Source organism: Echinops telfairi, unplaced genomic scaffold (genome assembly GCF_000313985.2).
Source record: "Echinops telfairi isolate 266 unplaced genomic scaffold, ASM31398v2 ScPeMD7_4;HRSCAF=17, whole genome shotgun sequence".
Lineage (NCBI taxonomy): Eukaryota > Metazoa > Chordata > Mammalia > Afrosoricida > Tenrecidae > Echinops > Echinops telfairi.
The window spans coordinates 38,305,776-38,327,808 of NW_022103900.1; the positions used below are offsets into that span (position 1 = coordinate 38,305,776).

Below are 22,033 nucleotides of genomic sequence, written 5' to 3' on the forward strand. Positions count from 1 at the left end.
AAATACAATATGCCGTTTGTGCCACAGTATACAGGCAGTGAATGCCCTGAAGACCTAAGATACTCCTGTAAGAAAACCAATCCAAGAAGAGGTAGCAAGAAGGAAACTGTAGTTAAGAGAATTAAGCATTCAGATACATATATTCAGAGTCAGGCTTGGAAGAATAAAATAGATATGATTAGCTTAAAAAGTTGGGTCTGATGGGAAGTACTTCTTAGGAATGGGGAACATGGGAATAAGTAGAATTAAATGGAATTAGCGATGGGTGAGGAAATGAGGAATGCTATGGGCCCTATGATTGAATTTACTCCTCAATCCTACCAAATCCTGTGTAGGTAGCCTCACCACCGCCTCCTTTAGGGGCTACTCCGGTTAAACTCCACTCACCAAGGAAGTTTCAATGATCCTTTTGTGAAGCCTCAAGCCTTGCCCAGGAAACATGTAAGCCTATACCTGAATGAGACCAGGTCAAAGTTATGGAGCAAATGGGGCAGAAAATGACCCTAGAACAGAATAAGGAGGAGGAAGACATTAGGAATGGAGACCCAATGTTAACTCTGCCCAGTAGGCTCTGTAACTGCTTCATTTGCCGTTCCGGTGTGCAGGAAAGCACTGGTGAGAAACCCTCTGTGGAAAGATAAATGCCTGTCAAAGTCTATATCGAATTTCCCAGAAATAAGATGCCTGTGCGCACGCGTATGTACTTGCAACTGTGTGAGAAGCCTGATTTCACAGGGAGGGGAAAAAAAGCAGTATTTTATATGCATTGTAGGAGACTTATTCAGCTATGTCTAATCTTGCCGGAGGATTCTCACTTGGTATTTTCAACAATTTCTAGCGGGAAGTATTCTATCTCCTTCACACATCGACCTCTGTTGATGCACCCTTAGTTTTGTTTTCTTTTTTTCTTGCAGGTGGATCAGCAACTCCAGTTAAATTATAACTTCTCCCCAGATGTTGAATTCAGAGCTTTCAGGTCACTCACTCTGGGAAGAGTCACAGGTTCGTTGGTTTGCTTCCTAGCTCTCCAGTGAGTTCTTAATAAATAAATACATAGGTGATTTTCACTGCAGTTTTGTTGATTCATTATAGCATCTTGCCATAATGTCTAATGTGGGGAACCAAAATTTATGGTCAAGAATATGTAAAGTAGGTCTGAGGGGCTGGGGCTGGGGTTTGGATATTAGGTGCTTAAGGTTGGGTACTATATTTACATGAGGACAAAAAGTATGGTAGTAGGGATCCTAGTTATACATCCATTGGTTGATTCCAAACAAAACATATTTAAATGTCTCTAGGATCTGTAGACACTACAGATAAGTTCTTTTAGTAATGCATATGTTTTAGTCTTCTTAGAGTGCCTTCAAAACAACAACAACAACAACAAAAGGTCCAATCAAATCAGTAGCTTCCAACGGCATTCAAGGCAGAGAGGAGATAAGCTCAGATGGTTATGTTGACAGTATTTTAGAATTCCAAAGGAGTACTCTAAAAAAACACAGAGCTTATTGGGAGCTGATTGGGAAGAAGTTTGAATAAAATTGAAAACTACATTTGTGATCTTTTTTTAAAAGGCCAGAAAAGTTGCTTCGAGGGATTATTTCCCATCACTACAATTCACCTGCTCATTCTGTGAGGCCAGCAGGGGCTGTCCTATGAAAATTTCACTGGCATATTTCCCATATCTGCCCTAGAGCTTTGATTATGCCCCTTTAGACATCATTTTATCCCCAAACTCAAAGAACATTTCTAAAAAACACATTTAATCCATTGAAGATGTTGAAACTATCATTTTGACATTGAATAAATCAAAGAATTATTTAGAAAAGGGTAAGATAAATGAAAACACCATTTTCGGAAGTTATAGAAATAGATGTGAAGTAACAATAGATTGACACTTGGAATTTTTGCTTATAAAATTTCTATGATTTGGAGTAATTTTTTTAAAGCTTATTCTCATATTTACCTTATAGAAGGTAGAGGTATCAGGGTGGTGCAAATTATTGACATGCTCAATTTGCAACCCGAAGGATGGAGGCTTGAGGCTACGTAGAATGGCCTTAAGATAAAGGTCACGTAATTTGCTTCTAGAAAATGAGTCTTTGAAAACGTTCGTGGTGCACCACTGTACTTAGATACACATAGGGTCATTATCATTGGAATGGACTTAATGGCAATTAATCCTGGTTTAAAGGGGCTTGTGTAAGGTATTTTTGATTAGCCTGTTTAAATCTTTAGTTTCTTTTTTAATTTACCAACAATTTTTAAAGATTTTAAATATACTGTAATGGTGCTTTACTTCTTTTACAGTCTTTGAATCTTTTTTTTAAATCATTTTATTAGGGGCTCATACAACTCTTATCACAACCCATAGATACATCAATTGTGCGAAGCACATGTTTACATTCATTGCCCTCATCATTCTCAAAATATTTGCTCTACACTTAAGCCCTTGGTATCAGCTCCTCATTTTCCCCCTCCCTCCTCCTCCCTCTCCCTCATGAACCCTTGATAATTTATAAATTATTATTATTTTGTCATGTCTTACACTGTCCAACGTATCCTTTCACCCACTTTTCTGTTCTCTGTCCCCTAGAGAGGAGGCTATATGTAAATCCTTATGATAAGTTCCCCCTTTCTACCCCACCTTACCTCCACCCTCCGGTATCACCACTCTCACCTGAAGTGATAATCTATCTTGGAGTCCCTGTGTTTCTGGTTCCTATCTGTACCAGTGTATATCCTATGGTCTAGCTGGATGTGTAAGGTAGAATTGGGATCATGATAGTGGGGGGAAGGAAGCATTTAAGAAGCAGAGGAAAGTTGTATGTGTCATTGTTGCTACACTGCACGCTGACTGGTTCATCTCCTCCCTGCGACCCTTCTGTAAGGTGTCCCATTACCTACAGATGGACTTTGGGTCTCCACCCTGCACTCTCCCTCATTTGCAATGATATGATTTTTTGTTCTTTGATGCCTGTAACCTGGTTCCTTCTACACCTCGTGGTCACACAGGCTGGTGTGCTTCTTCCATGTTTACCTGCAAGTTTTTAAGACCCCAGACACTATATCTTTTGATAGCCGAGCACCATGAGCTTTCTTCACCACATTTGCTTATGCACACATTTGGCTTCAGCGATCCTGTCCAGAAGGTGTGCACCATGGAATGCCAATTTGACAGAACAAAGTGTTCTTGCATTGAGTGAGTACTTGAGTGGAGGTCCAATGTCCATCTGCTGCCTTAATACTAACCCTATAAATATATGCACACCGATCTATTTCCCCATCATTCTATATAAATACAGAATGTGTGCATGTGTGCATGCCTGTATTTAGACCTCTATATATGCCCTTTGCCTCCTAGTTCTTTCCTCTATTTCCTTTTACTTTCCTCTTGGCCCACTATCATGCTTACCTTTCATTTGGGTTTCAGTAATTTCTCTCGGTTACATTGCCCTTGCTGAATCCCTACCAGGCCTCTCACACCCTCCTTGCCATTAATTTTGGATCACTTGTTGTTCCTTGTCCCTGAGTTAGTCAACACCACCTCCTTTCCCCCACCTTCCCCTCTCCCGTGTCTCCTCCAGACTGTTCATCCAGCCTAGCTTATCTAGATAGACCTGCAGCGATAATAATATGCACACAAAAACAAGGCATAGCAAGACAAAGTGACAAAAGAGAACACAACAACAAAGTAAACCAATGACCAAAAATTACCTAATTAATTGATTCATTTTTAAAAATTAAATAAAGAAAAACCTGTAAATAGATCCAGGTCTGTTTTTTTACCTCTAGGAGTGTCCTCCAGTCGAGTCCAATAGGGTACATTGCTCTGGCCCCAAAGTCTATCCTTTGCACTCCTCAGGAGCTCCCTGTTCTGCTTCCCATGTTGCTCTGCCACATGCCCTTAGTGTTTTTCCTCGGTGTGATGGGGGTCAGACTGGGCCAATCCCAACACTGAGTCTCCAGTGTTGTCCGCCATATGGGCCATGGCGAGGGACCTTGTGTCTCATAGTGGGATCAGCCATATGGTCCACTCTGTGCATTCACTATTCTGAGAGGGGATATCGTCCTCCAGGCTTAGTGGGCCAGGATATGCTCCACTCTCTCTTCCTTCCCCTTCATTTGTTCCTGTGTGCTCTGATCAGACACGTCCCTCTCCCCAAGCTACAGCTTCAGTGCTGTTCTCTAAAGTAAATTCTTCTTGGGGGGTGGGGGGTGGAGGAGAAGTTGTCCACGTAGCTGGGATTGGAGGTGGACCTCAGACCCCTCCACTGGCTCGCCTCTCCATGCTGGCATGATGCATTTGCATCCAGAACACTGGATTTAAGTCTGGTCCCTCTTTCCCTGTGGAGATATAAACAATACCCTATAACAGTGCCCTATTCCACTCCCTACACATTTCTATCCTTTTTTTTTTCCTTTCCTCCCCACCTCCTCCTTTATAATTGGCTACCATATATACCCCTGGATTTGATCTGGCCCCTGACATACTACCTGGGCCTCACCTCTGGAATGTTTGTATACAGTGGCTTTTTCCCTGTGCCCCTTTTCCATATCTTTTTTTTAAATAGACTTACCTCAGTGGACTCATGTTGTACTTGTCCTTTTGTGTTTGGCTTACTTTACTTAGCATAATTTCTTCCAGTTCCTCCCATGCAGCGATATGCGTCATGCGTTCATCACTGCTTTTTAGCGATGCATAGTACTCCATTGAATGTATTTACCACAGTTTTTTAATCTGTTGTCTGTTGATGGAAATTTGGGTTGTTTCCAATTCCTTCCGATTGTGAACTGTGCCGTGATGAATATTGGAGCACAGATATCTGGCCCTGGTTTGTTTCTTGCCTCTTCTGGGTATATGCCCAGTAGAGGGATTGCTGGGTCATATGGTAGCTCAATTTCCATCTGTTTTAGAAATCGCCAAAGTGATTCCCATCGTGGCTGTACATAGCTACAGGTCCACCAGCAGTGGATGACAGTTCCTGTCTCACCACAGCCCCTCCAAAATTTGCTGCTTTCTGATTTTTTGAATCGGGCTACCTTTGAGAGTGTTAGGTGGTATCTCATAGTTGTTTTAATTTGCATTACTCTTATGGCTAATTATCAGGAACGTTTTTTGCATATGTTAATTGGCCATTCGGATTTTAGACTCTGTGAAACTTCTGTTCAGGGCCTTTGCACACCTCCTCGGTGAGCAGTTAGTTTTCCTCTTATTGTAAGCTTGCAAAGTATTGCATAATTTAGTAATACGGCCTTTGTCTGATGTGTCATTGCTAAAGATGTTTTCCCAGTCGGTGGACTCTCTTGGTGAATTCTTTCAATGTACACAGCTGACTTTATCTTCAGTATATCCCACTTGTATATTTGTGTCTCCTCCGTATTTGTATCCTTCCCTATGTCAGATAGCCAATGTATTCCTTGTGCCAAGGTTCTCTGGTTTGTCCCAATTCCCCCATTAATGGCTCTAATTGTTTTGGAGTTTTATCGCAAAGTCTGTGATCCACCTTGAGTTTATTCTTATGCATGGAGTGAGGTAAGGGTCTTGCTTCATTTTTCTGTAGCTTCATTTTTTCCACCACCATTTATTGAAGAGGGCATCTGCTTCCCATTTGATATTTTGGGGGCCCTTATCAAAGATCAGTTGCCTGTATGCTGATGTTTTTATTTCTAGATCTTCAGCTCTTTTCTATTGGTCTGAGTATCTGTGGTTATATCAGTAGCACACTGTTTTGACTACTGTGGCCGTATAATATGTGCTAATGTCACGTAGAGCAAGCCCTCCTAGTTTGTCCTTCTTCTTGAGGAGTTCTCTGTTAATTCTGGGCTTCTTCCACCTTTATATCAAGTTGGTAATCAGTTTTTCCAATTCTTTGAAGAAGGATGGTAGTATTCATATCGGGATAGCACTGAATTTATATAGTGCCCTGTTTCCCCAAAAATAAAGCTGTGTCTTATATTAAGTTTTGCTCCCAAAGATGTGCTAGGTCTTATTTTCAGGAGATGTCTTATTTTTCCATGAAGAAGGATATGATACACATTTATTGTTTGTTTAAAAGAGACCGCATACTTCCTGTCTGCTCCCGCTGCGCTGCAGCCAACCGTGAGCTGCGCGGCGGCGCCCGCTGCTACAATCCAGAGTCCAGAGTTACAGTAGCTGCAGGGGGCCTTATTTTCAGGGAGGTCTTATTTTCGGGGGGATGCCTTATATTTCAGCGAGAGGCAAAACTGTAAGTAGGTCTTATTTTGGGGGGATGTCTTACTTTCAGGGAAACATGGTACTTTGGACAGAACTGATCTCTTTACTATATTGATTCTTCCAATCCATGAGCATGGGATATTATTCCATTTGTTGAGGTCACTCTTAGTTTCTTGTAATAGTGTTCTGTAGTTTTTCTCATATAGATCTTTTGTTCTTTTAGTCAGGTATATCCCTAGATATTTCAATTTGTGCTTGGTTATTGTAAAGGATACTACCTTTTAAATTGTCTCTTCTGTGTCTGATGTGTATAGCAGACCAATAGACTTCTATTTGTTGATGTTGTAGCCTGACCCTTCCATATTCCTCTATTGCTTCCAATACTCCACTTGTGGAGCTTAGGGGATTTTCGATGTATAGAATCATATTGTCTGTGAATAAGGATAAGTTCACCTCTTCCTTCCCCAGATGAATACGTTTCATGTCTTTCCTTTGTCTTATGTTGTTAGTTAGGACCTCCAGTATGATGTTAAATAGGAGTGGAGATAAGGGCATTCTTGTCTGGTCCCCTTTTTCACTGGAATTTCTTTTGCCTTTTCTCCATTGACGACCATGTTGACTGCTGGTTTTTCATATACAGCTTGTATAATATTGAGGAATTATCCTTCGATTCCTATCTTCTTCAGTGTCTTAAACAGGAATGCATATTGGATGTTGTCGAATGCTTTTTTCCCCGCATCTATTGATATTATCATGTGGTTCTTATCATTTTTCCTGCCAATGTGGCGAATAATGCTGATAGTCTTTCATGTGTTGAACCATCCCTGGATCCTTGGTATGAATCCCACTTGGTCACAGGGAATTATTTTTTTATATGCTTTTGTATTCTATTGGCCAGTATTTTGTTAAGGATTTTTGCATCGAAGTTCATTAGGGATATTGGTCTGTAGTTCTCAATTCTTGTGGGATCTTTGCCTGCTTTAGGTATCAGAGTTATACTAGCTTCATAGAAAAAGTTGGGGAGTTTTCCGTCTTTTTCTATGTTCTGGAAGAATTTATGTAGGATTGGTGTCAGTTCTTCCCTGAATGCTTGGTAGAATTCTCCTGTGAAGCCATCTGGCCCAGGGGAATTTTTTGGTTGTTAATCCCATAATAACCTTGTCTATTTCTTCCATTGCTAAGGGTCTGTTAAGGTTCTTGACATCCATCTTGGATATTCTGGAGAGGGATTGTGTTTCCAAATATCTGTCCATGTCTGCCAAGTTGTTGAATTCGTTACAGTATAGGCTTTCATAGTACTGTGCAATTATCCTTCTGAGTTCATTAGAGTCTGTTATAATGTCCGCTGTTTCGTCCCTCATCCCTGTAATTGTTTGTTCCTTCCTTTCTTTGGTTAGGTTTTCCAGCAGTCTATAAATTCTGTTAATTCTTTCAAAGAACCAACTTTTAACTGCATTAATTTTTCCATGGTTTTCTTGTTTTCCCTCTCCTGAATCTCAGCTCTGATTTTTATTATTTCTATCCTCGTGCTATTAGTGGTATTGTTCTGTTGACTCTCCTATAACCGGTGTAAGTTTTGTGCCAGCATATCATCCAATTAGTCTCTTCTTTTTTCATTTGTGCATTATTGCTATCAGTCTTCCTCTGATAAATGCAATTGCTGTGTCCCAAAGGTTTTGGTATGTTATCTTTTCGCTCTCACTGGTTTCTAGAAAATTCCTGATTTCATTGCTGATCTGGGTCAATACCCACTCCTTTGGCAATAGAGAATTGTTCATTCTTCAATTGTTTACCCTTGTTTTCTGCACCGTCCTTCTGTTAATTTCCAGCCTTATGGCACAGTGATCAGAAAGAGACGTCTGTATAATCCCCATGTGCTTGAATTTACTCAAGTTCGACATGTCCCAGCATGTGGTATATTTTCAAATATGTGCCATGTGGGCTTCTAAAGAATGTGAATACTTTGCATGTGAGTAGAAAGCTCTGAAAATATCTATCAACTCAAGTCATTTAGATCTGTAGCCTCCTTGTTGAGTTTCTTTCCCCATCTTTTTTGGAGAGTGGTGTATTAAAGTTACCAACTATAATTGTTGATCCTATGGTTTCTTTTTTCATCTTTTGGAGTGTTTGATTTGCAAATTTCGCGGGTCTCTTATTGGGCGCATATATATTTATTATACTCATTGGTTCTTGGTCTACTGTTCCCTGGAGCATTATTTAGTGCCCCTCCTTGTCTCTTGTTATGGCCTGCCTGGATATTGAGATCAATTTGTCAGATATTAAGATCACTAGCCCTGCGTTTTTTGCATTGCCATTTGCTGGGTATATTTTTCTCCAGTCTTTCTTTAATTCTCAAACTGTTTTTGTCTGCAAGTTTGAGATGTGTCTCCTGTAGGCAGCGGATCGATGGGTTATATTTTCCGAGCCAGACTGCTAGCCTCTGCCCTTTAATTCCCGAGTTCAGGCCATTGATATTCAGTGTTATTACATCCATTTGTGGACTCTGTAATGTCATCTTGTAGATTTTGTGTTAGATATCTTCCTATCAACCTACCATATCTGCTTGTGTAGTTTGTGTGGTTTATTGTTGCCCTATTTCCACTATTGAACCAAGGCTATCCTGGGGGTTGTTTGATCTTTGTCACCCTATGGGTGGAGTTGTTCGATGTGATGGTCTCTTCTTTGCCATCGGTGGGTGTGGATCTTCTGCCCATACTAGATTGCCAAGGATCTTTTGTGGGACTGGGTTTCTTTTTATGTATTCTTTGAGTTTTTCCATGTCTAGGAAGACTCTTACTTCTCCATCTAACTTAATAGATAATTTGGTCGGGTATAGTATTCTTGAGTTTGTGTTGCTTTCCTTCAATTTTCGGAATATGTTATTCCATTCCCTCCTCTTCTTTGTTTCTGCTGATAAGTCTGAACATACTCTTATTGGGGGACCTTTATAGATGACTATTTGATTTTTCCTAGCTGATTTTATGGACTCCTTTTCCTCATAGTTGGATAATTTGACTATTATGTGTCTTGGTGACTCCTTCTTGGGATTCATTCTGGCTGGTGTTCTTTCAGCCTCCTGAATGATTGCCTGATTTTCATTTATTAAGCTGGAGAAATTTTCCTCTAAGAATTCCCTCACTATTTTTGCTGTTGAGTTCTTTGTTGTATCTTGTTCCACTAGTCCAATTATTCCAATATTATTCCTCTTCATAGCATCAGACATGGTTCTCAAGTTTTCTTCAGCTTCTCTGTCTTATTTGACTGCTTTTCTCATTTGCTGATGTCTTCTTTGCTATCCTCTAGGTCACTGGTGTGATTCTATGCATCCTCAAGTCTGTTGGCAAAGTCTGTCAATTTGCCACGGGGTTTTGTTATTTCATCCCTTAAATCTTGTATTTCCCTTTGGTGCGTTGCCTTTATCTCCTCTATCACTTCATACTTTTTCTGCATTGCTTCCCTCATTTCTTGTATTACTCCCAGCCACATTTTGACAATTTATTTCTGTGTCAGGTCAATATCTGCTTCTTGTATGCACATCGTTCGTGACTTCTTCCGGCATTGTCTTCTGTTTCTCCTGCTTTTTTGTTGAGACTGTTAGGGCTGGTTGCTGTTTATGTGTTGTTTTAGAGGAGCCTGGAGACATATTCCATAGTCGAAGAGCACTGGGCTCTATCTTGGGGAACTCGTATGAGTGCTTCTATGAACTACCACCAGTAGCTGTCTGAGGAGTCAGGCTACCGCTGTTATCCTCCTGCGGATTCACTGTTACCTTAGCCAATCAGTATTCCTTTATTTGGAATATGAGTTGGATAGTCTGATCATGTGATGCTGGTCAGGTTGTTGTGGGCCCACATTGGTGTCATTTCACTGGATGACCTCTAAGTAAGCCTCACAGTGCTTGTAGCACCTCAGGTGGCATGTAGTGTTTCCCTCTGCAACTGGAGTGCTGAGGAGAGCATGTGGGTGTACCTTCCTCATTGTTGAGCACTGTCGCTGGCAGGGGGAATTACCCTACTCAGAGAGATTGCCTTGGAGGTTGGGTGGATGTTCCCACAGTAGCAGTAGCGTGGAGCCCCACCAGTTGTGGGCAGGAGCTCCCCTAGTAACTTATAGGGTCTCAGAGTTTAGGCTGGAGTTCCCCCCACTATTTGAAGGGGAGAACCCCCTGCTACTTGGTGTATGGAAGAGAACTGTTGTGATTTTCCCAGCTGCATGTAAAGCCAACAAATTCAGGCAGGAGCTCCCCCAGTTGGGCCTTCAGAGTTGCCCTAGTCAGAGAGGAGTGGCCTGGAGGCCGATAGTGCCTTGTGAAAGGAAAGAGAGGGAGAGGGGATGAAAAAGATAGAAAGAAGAAAACAAAGACTTGCGCAAAAATGCCAAGCATATGAACACCCACTCCACACACAAAAAATACAAGACTAAACAAAAGTGACAGACTAAACAGAAGTGAAAACAGTAAAAAGAGAAACAACAAAAAAGGAAAACTGAATATGCTGAGACTGCAGCAGGAAAGAGAGAAGCGAAAAGAAGAAAAAGTGAAAGAACAAAAAGAAAGAAAGCAAAGGACAGAAAATTTAAAAAGTAGATTAAAAGATAGCTGAACCCCATGCCGTGCTGTGTGTAACACTGTCTCGTGCTGTGTGCAGCACTGCTGTAGCTCTTCCCACTGGGTGGTTAGAGTTTCCCTAGGCAGAGGGTAGGGGTCTGGAAACCAACAGTGGCATGTGGAAGGAAAGAGGGGGAGAGGAGAGAATCATAAAAGCAGAGAGAGAGGACAAGAGAACAAAGAAAGAAGAAAAAGAAAAAGAAGGGTGGAAACACAACTGTACTCACTAAGATTTGGCTGTGAAGGTAAAGAGGGAAAAAGAGAGAAGGACAAAATAAAGAATAAAGAGGTCGCTGATCCCTGATTGCCTGAATGTGTGGCCTGAGGGATTTAAACCATGCCCCACAATTGCAAGTTGGTGTGCCCTTTTAATTCAGGGACCCAGTGGGGCTGTGCAGAATTGCCCTAGTTGGCAAGATCACCTTAGAGGTCTGACAGAGATTTCCTCAGCAATGCAGAGTGCTGTAGAGCGCTGTCACAGCTGCCTTGTGTGATGTGCAGCACTTCCACAGAGGGAAGGCTGGTGTTCCCCCTGCTATTTGGGTTGATTTTCCCTAGGAGGAGGGTAGTGGCCTGAAATCCAGTAGTGGCATATGATAGGAAAGAGAGGGAGAGAAGAGGAAGAATAGGGAATAAGAAGAAAGAAAGAGAGAGAAAATAAACCTGAGCCCATTGAGACCAACTGAGGTGGGAAAGATAGAAGGTTGAGAGAATAAAGAAAGTAGAAATAGAATGGTAAGTAAGGCAATAACTGAGACTTGATCACCTGTCCGTAGGGTTGGAGGAGTTCCACCTCTTCCTCAAGGTAGAGGAGTGGTGTGCCCACTTGATGTAGAGTTCCACAGATGCAGGGTAGGATTACTCTCGAAGGCAAATCGCACCAGCGGCCAGGTGTCATTCCCACCACAGTATTGAGCACTGGAGTTCACTGGTATACCTGCTTTTTGCTGTATGTATCACTACACCAGGGACGGAGGGGGGTGGGGCTGGGTGTTCCCACAACCCCATGTACAGCCCCAGGACAGGCCGGACCTCTCTAGCTGTGTGTAGAATCACTGAGAGGAAACTGGGCTTATTGTCCTCACTAGACTGCTTGTGCCCTACTGGATCAGAGGATTTTTAAAATATTTTATTTCCCCCACTGGCCAGCTAGAATAGAATTAAATTAAATTGTCTCCCTGGCTCTGGGCTCTACCTCTGTTCTCTGTTAGAAGCTTAAACTTGTTTCAGCAGATCTTTGTTATATAATAAGCTTCCAGGCCCTATAGTTAAATTCTGGCATTCTTTAGCATGGGTTTCTTCTTATGCTGATTTTTGTTAAGGGACACCTTCTACGTGCTTCTTGGAGCTCAGCAATGAGCCTGGGATTTGCAGTTTTTACCAAGAATATATATTCTCACTATTTTTTATATTTTGCTTGTGAGGTGCCCTGATTTGGGGGCTGTCACGCTGACCTCCAGAAGGGGAGATCCAGATTATCAGGGGGGTTGTTTCCTTCTTGGCCAATTGGAACTGAATTCTCCCCCTGGACTATGACTGTCCGCCTATTTTCTCCCACACTTCAATCTATTTCAGGTAAATTTCTGTTTTTTCTTCTACTCCAAATTATGGCTACCCACCACCCCCACTCCCCAGACTACGAGCTCAAGGAAGCTAACAGCATGGAGAGCGCTGGTGTGGGGTTCTCCTCGTGTCTGGATTATGTCCCCTTTAGGGCATAACCTGGAGAAATCGCTACTGCCAACGAAAGGGTGGGAGGAGCATTTAAGCTGGAGCCCGCGAGCCCAGCTCCCTGAACCTAGAGCGATTTAGAGCATTCTTGGTTTGTTTTGTGAGCAGAAATCACACAAAAATGGGGGTTCAAGACAGACCCCAGTACCCTAATTCTAATTTCAGGATTCCACCTCCAAGTTTCCTTCACTTTACCACCTAATCTTCTGGTCTGGCAGCAAGAGCTCCAGACGGGAGAATCTTAACTAGTCACCATTTTCTTCAGTCACTTTCAGTCTTTGAATCTTAAGTGAGACTGTTTGGCTTATTTTATCAGAGACTTCAAGAAAATGTAACATTAAAAATCCTATTTTGGAAAGTCACACATTTGTGCAAGATAATGTGTTCAGTGAAAATATCTTAACTCATTAGAAAATACAGAGATGTATTCCTCAAATTCAAATACACCTATATTTCTCTAAATTCTGTCTAATCTGGTCTTTGGACAAGAGCATGACCAGTCAAAAAAATTTCTGAATGAAAATATTTTTAAAACAATAGAAGAATTTGTGCCTTTTTGTTTCCTTTTTATTCCTTGTGGGAGAGATCTTACTGGTCTGCATATTTAGAGATAACTAACTTTTTAAAATGTAGAACTATTTGGAAGTTTAAATGGAAAGGAATTTCAATACTGTTTTTGAACTGTAGGGTCTGGATTGATTCTAAGTATACATTAAAATTGAATTTTCATCAGGACATGATGACAAATTTATGTGTCTATGCAACCAGATTTTATTAATTCCCTGCCTACTAGCCAGGTTGATTGGCAAAAGCTCACACCTTACATATGTATTCTTCTTCTGCTTGGGTAGTTTTAGACAGTCACTTAACTCATAAATGTCAAATAGATATTGTTACGGTTCCTTCTCAATCTATATAAAGCCCAGCTAATCTGGAAAATATAAGGCTATCTGCTGACATCTGCATATGCTTTTGGTCTGTTAAGAGGAAGAAATTTCTGATTATTTCTATAGCAAAGGTGCTGTTTTGAACCCAGCCCCTCAATTTTGAACTACCAGATTACTGTGTAATATCCACCAACATCATAATGTCATTGAGTACTATGATCTGTTTCATGGTAAGTCTTTTTCTAAGGATTGTGTCCCACGTGAGTTTTGGTTGTCACTTCTAGGAAACAAAGTAATTTAACACTGAATTCTCCCTCTTGTTGACTTTGTACATAATTGCACCAATTCTAAACTGTAGGAGTCAATATTAAACTGGGGTGCAAAATCACATTGTGCCAAGTGCTCAGCTTTTTAGACACGGTATGACCCAGGCTTGAATCTCTTTCCTGTCATTAGCTATGGTGTGACACTGGTGGAGTAATAAAATCTGTCTTGACTCTCTAATAGTTATAATGTTGATACTTATTATATAAAGTTCTATAAGAGTGTCATGGAAAAGTATACGCAAAGTGCTTAGTATTTAGTATACACTCAATAAAGGTGAGTTTCTATGAGCCAATTTGTGCTAAGTGGCACTCCCAGCCTACTACAATGATTGGTTTATTACAATGCACTAATGGCCTTGTGAAGATTGCACACATGTCTATTAGCCCTGATGGCACTGTACAGTAAACATTGGACTGATAACCACGCGGTGGTTGCTATAAATACACCAGTAGTTGTGGCTACCTGCTCCTGTAAAGATTTGCAAAACCTACACTGGGTCGCTGTGAATTTGAATCTACTTGATAGCAGTGGATTGGTTTGGGAGTGGGTATGGCTCTGGAGGATCTGATGGATCAACTCAATATTAAACATATATAATTGAGAATATGGTTTATTATATATCATGATCCTATAGGATAGAGTAAAAGTGCATCATAGGGAATTCTTTTATTGCATTCTTCATTGCATCTTTATGGAAGCAGAGCCACATCTTTCTCCATTAGTTTCTGTGGGTTTGAAACACTGACTTTTTGTTTGGCATCTAAGAACCTTAACAACTGTTCCTACTGGATGGCTCCTGTGACCCGTACTTGTTAGATGTCATCGAGTTGGTTCCAACTCATAGCAACCCTCTGTACCCTCTGGTCCAGCACCATCCTCACAACTGTGATTATATTTAAGTCCATTTTTGCAAGCACTGTGTCAATCCATTTCTGTTTTTCTACTTTACCAAGCATGAAGTCCTTTTCCAGGGACCGGTCTCTCCTTATAACAAGGCCAAAACACAGGAGATAAAGGCTCACCATCCTTGCTTCTAATGAGCATTCTGTCTGTAGGTCTTCCAATATAGATTCGTTTGTTCTTTTAGCAGTCCATATTCCTTTAAATATTCTTTGCCAGGAGCACATTTCAAATGCATTGATTCTTCTTTGGTCCTCCAACATTCAGGTGCATAGGAGACAGAGTAGAATTGGGCATAGTATCTCCAATATCACTGATAGTGTTGAGCCAGATCATCAGGCTTTCCGTATGAGATGTCCCTGGCAGGTTCAAACTGCCAAATTTTCAGTTAATAGATCAGCACTCAGCTATTTGTGCCACCCAAGAACTCCTCAGACCCATTCTATGTCATGAATCTTCAGTGCCTTTACAAACTACCTCACTGAGCCTCGGTTTCTCTTCTGTAGAGCAAAAATAAGAATATATGCTTTATTGATTTGTTAGGCAGGTATGATGTATGGAGTACTGGGATCTAGTGGTACTTGAAAAGAGCTGCTATTATGAATAAGATTATGCCACCATACTGCCTATTGATTTTCTTTGATTGATAGCCCTTTTCCTTGTCAATAGCACTGCTATTGATTTGGTTGCCCTTTAACTGGGAAATCTGGGCAAATGAATCTGGGCCAATGTTGTAAATGTCAGTGTTGACAAGGTAATAAAGTAAGGAAGAATAGAGGCAAAATAATGAACTCCCTGTAGCAGCCTTTCAGGTCCGTCTCCCAAGGCCGGTGAGACGAGAAGTTCCAAATTATTTGAGATGTGAAGGAACAAGTGGGACAAGTGGAATGAACACATATTAAAAATCTAGATGTTTTCTTTATTTACATGGCCATGGCTAGAAGAAGACAGTGTAGCATAAGGAGAATTGTGTGTCCATTTGGTTAGTCATTTAGTCTCCAAACTCCAAACTCACTGCCATTGAATCAATACTGACTTACAGTGAGCCTCCTGTGGGTTTCTGAGACTAACTGTTTACAGGAGTCGAAAGCCCAGTCTTTCTCCCACAGAGCTGCTGGCAGTTTTCAACTGACAGCCGTGCTAATTGAAATCGTTTAGTCTACGAGGAATTATTCTTGAAGGATGCTGCTAATGATAATAAATTAGGTGTTTGCTATAGCAGGTTGTGAGGGTGTGAACAGTCACACAATTAATAGAATATAATCAATGTCACTGAATTGTACACATAGAATCTATCAAATTAGTGTATATTCTGTTGTGTATATTTTCAAAAAATTAACAAAAAATCAACATTATATAAACAGACTTAGGAACCCTGATGGCATAGTGGGTTCTGTGTTGGACTGCTAATCACAATGTCAGCAGTTCAAAACTACCAGCCATAAGATAGGAGAAACATGATGCTTCCTGCTCTGATAAAAGTTTTACAACCTTGGAGACCCATAGGGGCAATTCTACCCTGTCCTATGGGGTTTCTATGTGTGTGAATCAAAATGTTAGCAGTGTGTTATATTGATATATATATATCAATATATATATATATATATCCCTGGTGGTGCTGTCCAGTAAGCTGCTTGGTTGGTAGTTCAAAACCACACTGAGCTTCTTTATGGGGAAATCATTAAGCTAATTGCTCCTGTAAAACTTTACAACCCTAGAAAACCTATATAGAGTCACCATGAATCAGCATCGTTTCAGTGGCAGTGGGTTGGAGCTATTTACATATGTATTAAACTACCATAAAGCTTATTTCCATTCGGAGTGATTATAGGGTATCAGCTTCTAGGAGAGATGTCATCTCAGTTCCGGGATCTTTTTTTCTTTTCCACCAGGATTGTTGTTAGTCATCGGTGTCAGGAAATACTCCTGTAACCGATATCATAAAGTTCTTTACCTCTGGTTGTAAAAAGGCTGCGCAATCTGCTTTCATTTAGAGGACATTAGGAAATGTCTGATTTGAATGAACTTCAGTCGACTCTAATCAACCCAAAGGCATATCTATGTGTCTTTTAAATTTGTTTTTACCATTTATTTTATTTCTTTTTTCAAAATGCTTACACAGAATATAAATGTTGCTAAGGGCATGCCTATATTAATAGATAAACGTGGTATAAATGTTTTGAATTAGAAAAATCACTCCCTAGAATTTTTCATAGTATGTTCAATGGATACCTATGGGCATCTGTTATGTACAAAGCAAGCTATTAAGTACAACTGTAAAATATTAAAGAGGTATTACAAAGAAAACCTCACTCCCAAGATGAAAAAACATACCTATGTAGACAAAACATTTAATTAATAATTATGAGTAATCTTTACACGTGCCATATAGCTCAAGTGTGCTTAGCGGTAATAAGAGGGAAGCAATGATCCATATTAGTACAATGAGAAAAGTAACCTCTGACCATGAATTTGAATTAAATGGTTGGTCTCAATAGCTAGAGTATATTCTTTGAAGGAGGAATGGTATGAACCAACCAAGAAAGAAGGAACGCTAAGGTAATGTGTTGGGAACAGGGCACACTATCTTCAGAGTGCCTTGCCCACGCAAAGTAGAGAGTGCCAAAGAAAACAGGAATAATCGGTTGGGATGATATTCCAGAGGATCTGCAAAAGACATCGTGTAGTTAAAGGAGAGCTTTGGAAGGGCATTCCCATGGTTGGGGCTGCTGTTGTATGTCTCCTTGTAGGAAGCAAGCAGGGCGGGAGGGGAGAGAGATTAAGGTGCAGGCTCTGGGGTCATGGATTCCACATTGGACTGCTGACTACAGTTCGAAACTATCCAGGACAAAGACGAGGCTTTCTGCTCCCATAAAGATTGACGACCTTGGAAACCCAAAGGAAAAGGTCTACTCTGTTCTATAGAGTTGCAATGAGATTCTAATACTGGGGCAGGAACAGACGACAACCTGGCCACTACATAGCAATTAAGCTGGGAAGAAGCAAGTAGAGAGTGTACCATAGGTAGAGATTGAGATGAGGAGGTTTGAGAAATTCTCAGTGGGTAGCAAAGGTAAGAGAGATTAGGATGGAGCGGACAAGTGAAAAGCAAAAGAGTTGCTACTTTGGGCAACCACTAGAAGAAGGAAATGATATAATTCTCATTTGACCTGGGTCCATGTTTACTAACTTGGAGTAAACAGCACAATGGCTCAAAACGGCAATTCTTTACACACTTCCTTGAAACCAGCTCTCAAGGCTTCTTCAGATGCTTCTGGATTTGGGAAGTCTCTTTCGTCCAGCAGAGGGAGACAAGTAGCAGAACTTCACGGCACACTCAGAAGCATTTCCCACCCATCTACTTGCTGCATCTAATATCACATGTTTGCTTAGTATCCTGATCTCGATTCCTTATCCATGTATCTACTGCTTCTCTGGGGAAGGTTGTGGACAGCAAGGGCTCTTTGTTATCCATGTTTTTATCACTCTCACCTCATAGAACACTCCTTTGTGCTATGTCAGTTCTTCTAGGCATTTCCTAACAGGGGCTCTTGATTAATGTGCTGCAGACCAAAAGGCTGCATTCATTCAATTGCAAGGCAAAATGCCCCTTTTGGTCTTCCTAATTTATAAGCCATCCCAGGGTGACCAACACTACTGAATTTCCTGGAACACATGACTTTCAGTGGTAAAACCAAAATAGTATTGAGTAAATCAGATTGGTTTGTTACCCTAAGGCATAGTTTGTTTCTACTTTGCCCCTGCTATTGAGTAGATTCCAACTCATAAGGACCTCAAATAGGGTTTCCAGGGATGTAAAGGTTTACATGGATTGTTAAGACTGAAAGTCAGGATCAACTCCACAATGGTGAGTTTGATTTTGGGAACCTTTACGTGAGCATAAAACTTCATCTTTCTCCTGTGGGGTGGCTAGAGGGTTAAAACTGATGCCTTTGAGGTTAGCAGCCCAATAAGCAGCCAATTGCATCACCAGAGCTCAAGATACTTAGTTCATAAATTTAAATAACTTGATAGAGACAAGAATCTAGCATTGGAACAACAGATGACGAGCTAGCCTCATTTATTTTGCAGTGACAGCTGACACAGTGACACATTATTTCTCATTTGTACAGTGCAGGGGTGTCTTCCAATTGAGACATGCTGTATAAGCACATAGGTTTCGAACGCAAATAGCATCGGCTGCTTCAACGTGAATTCGTGTGCATTCTGGAATACGTAGAAGTTACTGTCTGTGTTGTATGAATTGGGGGTTCTAGGCATGCGATTCTGCAAAGATAAAAACAGAAACATTTTACACAGGATCCCCAAGCTTAGCTCTTGGACAGGAATATATGATTTAAATGTTGTCTTATCACTCTGAGTCTATTAATGTGCATGTTTATGTATGTACTTATCCATTTATTTGCTAATCTCTGAACTGTCACGTCTTCCAATTTGCTTTTTTGTTTTCCTTTTTCCAATTTGTGTTATTAGCTCTTTTTCTTATTAGAGGCTTTCCTCAGATTTCTGATCACCCTGAGATATCAGCTCTGATTTAAAACATGTGGGCCTAGAGTCTATTGACTGGGAGATACACTGGTGAATTTTTAGCTGAAGGCTCCAATGACCTTTAGGTCATTCTTCCTAAGACAATCTAATATCCAGTTTTCTGAAGGTGTTTTTCCAATTAAGTAGTGCTATCTAAAAGCACAGGTTTCAAATTCAAATAGCATCAGCTGCTTGTGTATCCAAGGATGTTCAGGAATTACTTGCCAAACTGTTTTGAATTGGGGACTCTGAGCACACAGGCTCAGCAAGAGAATTTGTGGAAAGAGAGCTTGTGGGTTTCAGAATCCACTAGGCATAAGTTCATGTATTTTCCATTTTCAAATTAGTATTCTGGCCTAGACCAATAGTATTTCTTCATGGACCAATACGTGGCATCATGATCAATAGAGAAAAGATTGATATTGTCAAGGATTTGGTCTTGCTTGGATCTATAATCCATGTTCGTGGTGGCAGCAGCCAAGAGACCATTGGGGGTAAATCCGCTGCACAGACCTCTTTAGAGTCCTGAAGAGCAAAGGTGTTATTCGAGTGGTATGGGGAGCCTCGCCCAAACCCTGGCGTTCTCCATTGGCTCATCTGCATGTGAAAGTTGGACATTGAACAAGGAACACAGAAAAAGAATCACTGCATTTGGATTGTAGTGCTGGAGAACAATATTGAAAGGATCATAGACTGCTAAGAGGACAAACCAATCTGTGTGGGAAGATGTGGAACCAAAGTGCTCTGTAGAGGCAAGAATTGCTAACATCATCTTAAATAGTTTGAGCATGTTGTCAGGAGAGACCAGTACCTGGAGCACGACAGCATGTTTGGCAAAGTGGAGGAGCAGCGAAGGCAGGGAAGGCCTTCAATGAGATGGATGGAAACAGTGGCTGCAACAATGGGCCCGGGCAAAGGAACAATTGTGAGGATGACATAGGGCCCAGCAACATTTCATTCTGTTGTGCATATGGTCACTGTGGGTTGAAGCCAACTCAATAAAGCCTAATAACAAACAACAACATTTCTGGTCTTGGCTATTGGACATTTTCCCCACTTACCAGTCATAGCCTCCCAGAGTCATTTTGTTGTCATTAAAAAGTTGGCCAAGTCTCATAGCAATCCCATGCATGATCGAAGAAAACCGTGTCCAGTTGTGTGCTATCCCTATGATTGGTTACATAGTATACAATTGTGATCCATACGGTTTCCATTAGCTAGTTGGCTTTTGTTCACTTCTCTCTCTTTTTTTTAAACATTGCATTGGGGGCTATTACAGCTCTTATAACAATCCTTACATCAATTGCATCACTCACATTTGTGCACATGTTGCCATCATCATTTTCAAAGCATTTTCTTTCTACTGGAGCCTTTGGTATCAGCTCCTCTTTTTTCTCTCCCTCCCCTCCCATCCCTGTGAAACTTGATAAATTATAAATACTTGTTATTGTCATATCTTACACCATCTGCTGCCTCCCTTCACCCACATTTCTGTTGTTCATTCCCCTGGTTAGAGGTGGGGATGGGGGTTATACATTGATCATTGCGATCAGTTCCCCCTCCCCTCCTTCCCCTGCCTTCATAGTATCACTACTCCCATCACTGTTCCTGAGGGGGTTATCTGTCTGGATTCTGTGTGTCGAGAACTCCTATCTGTATCAGTGCACATGCTCCAATCTAGCTGAATTAGTAAGGTTGAACTGGGGTCATGAAAGTGGTTGGGAGGAAACATTAAGAAACTAGAGGGATGTTGTGTGTTTCATCAGTGCTATACAGCTCGCTGGCGACTTGTTCCTTACTTGTGACCCTTCTGTGAGGGGATGTCCAATTGTCTACAGTAGGGCTTTGGGTTTCCACTCTGATTCCCCTCATGCACACTGATATAATTGTTTGTTTGGGGTCTTCTGATGCTTGATACCTGATCCTTTCAATACTTTATGATCGCACAAGCTGGTGTGCTTCTTCAATGAGGACTTTGTAGCTTCCCAGGTATATGGCCACTTGTTTATCTTCAAGCCTTTAAGATGCCAGATGCTATATCTTTTGATAGCTGGGCACCATCAGCTTTCTTCACCACATTTGTTTATGTACCCATTTTTTCTTGAGTGAACATGTCAGGAAGGTGAGTATCACAGAATGCCAGGTTACTGGAACAAAGTGTTCTTACATTTAGGGAGGACTTGAGTAGAGGCCCAATGTCTGTCTGCTACCTTAATATTTAACCTATAAATATATGTACATAGACCTATATCCCTGTCACCATATATTAATATATTCACATATGTACATGCCTATATTTTTACCTCTATAAATGTCCTTTGCCTCTCAGTTCTTTCCTCTATTTCCTTTTACTTTCCTTCTGTCCCACTATCATGTTCGACTTTCATTCAGTGCCTAGTGATTACTCTTGGCTACATTGCAGCTGATCAACGACGCCCACCAGGCCTTCTAAGCCCTCCTTGCCATCAATTTTAGATCTCTTGTTATTCCCTTGTGCCTGGGTTTTGTGGCTACCCCTTCCTTTCCCACACCTTTTCCTCTCCTATGCCCCTCCAGGTCCCCGCCCAACCTGGAAGCCTCAGCCCTGTTGTTTTCTCTTTGGCTTATTTATCCTGCCTGTCTTATATAGATAGACACGAGAAAAGAAATATAAACAAAACCCAAAAAACCCTATAAATAGTTCCAGGTCTATCTGCTGACCCTTATGAATGTTATCCAATCAGGTCTGGTGAGGTGCCAAGCCCAGACCTCGGATTCTGAAGTCTATTTTGGCAATTCCTCTGTAGCACTGTGGACCAGTGAGGGGCATCATGGCTGGTGATGGGGCTGGCTCTA

At 41.1% G+C, this 22,033-nt stretch overlaps 1 protein-coding gene across 2 annotated transcripts in view; it reads left to right on the forward strand.

The window, feature by feature from the left end:
- The window catches only part of CNTNAP5 (contactin associated protein family member 5), a 1,132,484-nt gene that overhangs the window by 1,086,672 nt on the left and 23,779 nt on the right, over nucleotides 1–22,033 (forward strand). For both annotated transcript variants that reach the window (XM_030887885.2, XM_045299024.1), the window contains one exon: nucleotides 915–1,002. In XM_030887885.2, coding sequence (XP_030743745.1) covers nucleotides 915–1,002 — 88 coding nt within the window. The remainder of the gene's footprint in view (nucleotides 1–914; nucleotides 1,003–22,033) is intronic.